This window comes from Cajanus cajan, chromosome 5 (assembly GCF_000230855.2).
Source record: "Cajanus cajan strain Asha chromosome 5, NIPB_CcT2T_4, whole genome shotgun sequence".
Classification (NCBI taxonomy): Eukaryota; Viridiplantae; Streptophyta; class Magnoliopsida; order Fabales; family Fabaceae; genus Cajanus; species Cajanus cajan.
Genome location: NC_138521.1, coordinates 63,095,707 through 63,099,880, shown reverse-complemented (window position 1 = coordinate 63,099,880; position 4,174 = coordinate 63,095,707). Strand labels below are relative to the sequence as shown.

The window sequence follows — 4,174 nt, the reverse complement described above, 5'->3', positions numbered from 1 at the left end:
AGTTTTATTAAATAGAAAATATATTTTTAAGATAAACTCATAGTATATATATAATAACTGTTCAGTTTTTACTGGTCTGAAATTATTTTATGCACGGAGATGAATCTAGCAACCATCTTGTTAGCTACTAAATGCATTTTTTTTACCATCTTGCATATTCTGTGTTTTTTAAATAAACATTTCACTTTGTTTCTTTGAGTGGCTTCTTATATATCACTATAATTTTAAACACAAGCAACTCACTTTGTTTCTTTGAGTGAGTTCTCATATATCACTATAATTTTAAACAACTCACTAAATGGAAGTTCTTGTTAAACGATTGTTTAATTCACAAAAATTATTTTCATCTTTTATATATATATATATATATATATATATATATATATATATATATATATATATATATATATATATATATATATAGTGGTAGTGTATTTGTAGGATAGTTAAATGTGGTTGGTATTATTTTTAATCAAAATTAAAATTTTACTTCGTTATATTAATTCATAAATGTGTATTAATGAGATCTATATTAAATGCAAATACATGTTATTGAAATAATTTTACAATTTTAATGTTAAAAAATAACACTAACCACACTTAAAAAATATAATATTATAAATTTTGTCCTTTACATTATAACTTGTTTGTAATAAAAAAAATCAGGGAGTGTATTTTTTTCTCTCTTCAATATCTCATTTTGTATTCTAAATACACCTACACAAATATTAAGCAATCCATAAGAGATAAATTACTCACATAAGAATTTTTTTAATCTTTAAAAACCTCAAATTCACATATGATATACCAAAATAATATTTTATTATTAAACAACTTATAAATACTTCGCATTAGGATGTTGTTATTGTATATACAATTTTTTTTTTTAGTGAAAGACTTGGCAAGTTGATTTAGCTTTGAAGGGATTGTGAGGAAAGTTACAGCAAAATTTTTCATCAGTTAAAAGTGAATAAGTACAATCTTTTGATTCGTCATTCACATACCTATTTCTGGGTATTTGGCTAGTTCTCTTGATGTATCCATCTATAGGGAATCCAAAATGTTGTAATTTATTTTGTTAAAAGGTAAAAAACGACGATCGACCAGCTTGCATATGCAAACTGACGACCCTTTTACAGCATTTCACCTGGTCAAAATAATTCTAAAAATGACGGGTCGGAAATCGGGGAAACTAAATAATTGGTATAGGATTGGTAAAAATAAATAAATGTTAAAAATACTGATAATAAAAAAATATATTAAATGTGCATCACAAACTTCCACGTCTCTCTGTTTCTACAGAATGTGTCCAAAGGAATCAAAAAATTTCCCTAAGGAGATCAGGGTTCATACGTGATGGCTCATTGGCGACTTTAGCATCTTTTCATTCATCCATCATAGGATGCCTTTCCACGATAAAAATAAAAGATAAAAGAACTATATCAAGCATTAGGACAAGTTTGTTTGATACAATAAGTGACATTGGAGAAGCTTGGAAGATGTTATACTACAAAACACACATAAAAATATAATAAAGGTAATACATATGCTGCTTGCTATATATATTGCCTATTGAAGTTTCACTTTCAGTTCAATACCACTCTTGACTCTCTTTCTAAAACTCCTGAAGGTTTAAGAACCTTTCGGTAATACACTACAAAAAAATAGGTAATTACTGGCGGTTTTTTTTTTGCGGTTTCCATAAACCGCCAAAAAATGTTACATTTGTGGTAAGGATGGCAAGTGCTACAAATTATTGACACTTTCTAGCGGTTTTAAACTGCAGGAATGGTAATTGTTACAAGTGTTGCCACTTTTTGGCGGTTTTAAACCGCCAGAACGTTCAATAATTTTTTTTAAAATTAAACTAAAATAAAACATTTTTAAAACGAAGTACGTAGGGGTATTTTGGGAAAAAAATGAAAATGGAGGCAAACTGCATCGTTTTTGAAGGCGAAACTGAAGAAAACCAATTCGAAAAATTCGGTTTAGTTTTCTTCTTCCACTGAATCCCATGACGAGAGTGAAGCACACGCGAGCTTCTCGCAAGCCTGGTACGTTTCAATTTCAACTTCTTGCTTTCGATTTTCGTAAAACCCTCATTTCTGCAAACTCCTCCCAGGTAGGAAGAACAAAGCGTCGCACACATCCACCTCCGCGCCAGAATTACATCAATCTCAATCGGTAACCCTCCCTATCTTTCTCTTCGCGCCGTTAGATCTATAGGTTCACTCCTCCAAATTCTGAATTCTTTAAATTCTTGGATTCCAAACGCTTTTCAATTACTCTCTTTAATTAACCTATTTAATTTCTTTGAATCTATTTATTGATTGATATTCGCCGAATTAATGCAGACCAAGGGTTTGGAAAGGTTAGACTCGAGTCATTCAACCAACGGCAATCTCAAATCATTCAGGTTTTTATTCCAGATTCTTATTCCATGTATACACGATCAAATTTTGAAAGAAACGATCCACTGAAAATGAATGCCAGATATGTTTTTAATTAATTTTATTGCTTCAGTTTGTTGAATGAGTTTTCTGGAGACTTGGAAGAATCGACGATGTTTCCGGCAGCAGAGTCAAAGAGGACCTCGACGAAATCAAGCAAACCCTAACTCGTCAATTTTGGGGAATGGCCTCCTTCCTCGCTCCGCCACCTTCAAATTCTCAATCCGATCCCTCTCTTTTCGTCTCCGACCAATCCAATCATCGCTCTATTTCTCAACCACAATTGGATGACGCTGCTGCGATTTCCGATCACTCTTCAGACGCCGAACAGGGGAACGATCCTGAATCGAATTCGGTTTCCTTCAGATCCGATTCGAAAGGGAATTGCGGTTTCGAGCTACGCGCGGTTGGAATTACAGAAGAGGTGTTGGCATTTGCCATGAACATCGCTATGCATCCCGAGACGTGGTTGGATTTTCCTATTGAGGAGGAAGACGACACCGACGGTAACCTCCTTTATTAATTGGATCAGATCACAGAATCATTAACGCACATTCCCAATTTGGTTTTAGTTATAGTCTTATAGACCAGATCACTCTTGAATGTTAATTATATTGCATATTACATTACATGCCTTACAAACTTGGATGAAAATTGATTTTATATTACATTGTGAGTAATCAGTAATGGTATGGTCACGGGTTGCGTGATTTTGTTTTGCTCATCCTTACATGCCTTTGAGATTTTAACGTGATGAATTCTACTTTTAGATTTTGACATGTCTGATGCACAACAAGAGCATGCTGCGGTTGTTGAAAGATTGACTCCTAGATTAGTTGCCCTCAGAATCGAACTATGTCCTTGTCATATGAGCGAAAGTTACTTCTGGAAAGTCTATTTTGTACTTTTGCATTCAAGGCTCAATAAAGAAGATGCCGAGATTTTGTCTACACCCCAGGTCTGTTACATTGGATTTTGGCTTTTCCGTAACTCTTGCAATCACCCTATTGTATAATCTCTCGCAAGATGTTGGTGATGAAGTCATATTAAATTGTTTTCAGCGTTTATTTGTATAATTATGATTTTCTAGACCCCGTTTGACTAGGAATGAATGTTCCAATATCGTTATTTGATGGAAGAGCTCGCTTGCAGTTTGGAAATAGGTGGTTCTCAAAGTCACCTGTTGAGAATTTACTTGGGAATTAAATTATTGGAATTTGTATATATTTCTATTTTTCAGTAATGCTCGTCATGCGTGTTATACAAGTAAGACTCAGAATTGGTGTATCTATATATATTTCTATTTTTCAGTGCAGCTTTAGATGTATGTATTTGTTTCTAATAGTGAAAGCAAATCCAAATGATTGTTTATTATGGGTTTGGATTCGGTCCCAAAATTATGGACCACTGGTTCTTGCCATTTCTCATAGGTGGTTGTACACTTTTTTGATGGAGTCCATTATTTGAAAGCAGAAGATCTTTGATTATTGTCATGTCCCTGGACGAGCTATGCTTCATCGGGGGCCGCCATCACCATGGTGCTAGAGCTGCAACATCTAGTCATCGGGTCAACCTGCTTCTGTGGTGCAGAAGGTGATTTCATTTGTTGCTTGCTTTCATTTCTACTTCAGTTTGTCTAATGATTTTGTGCGTTTGCTTCATACTAAATTGCTCTAGGATACTCACTAGTTTCAGAAATCATACCCATGTCACTATTATCTGTT

General features: G+C 33.7%; 1 protein-coding gene across 1 annotated transcript; it reads left to right on the top strand.

The window, feature by feature from the left end:
* The first annotated feature begins 1,840 nt into the window (after nt 1-1,840).
* LOC109816552 (uncharacterized) lies at nt 1,841-3,686 on the top strand. The gene is made up of 2 exons (XM_083074182.1): nt 1,841-2,956; nt 3,221-3,686. The coding sequence occupies exons 1-2, from the start codon at nt 2,635-2,637 to the stop codon at nt 3,463-3,465; spliced, it is 567 nt and encodes a 188-aa protein (XP_082930308.1). The 5' UTR covers nt 1,841-2,634; the 3' UTR covers nt 3,466-3,686.
* The last annotated feature ends 488 nt before the right edge of the window (nt 3,687-4,174 follow it).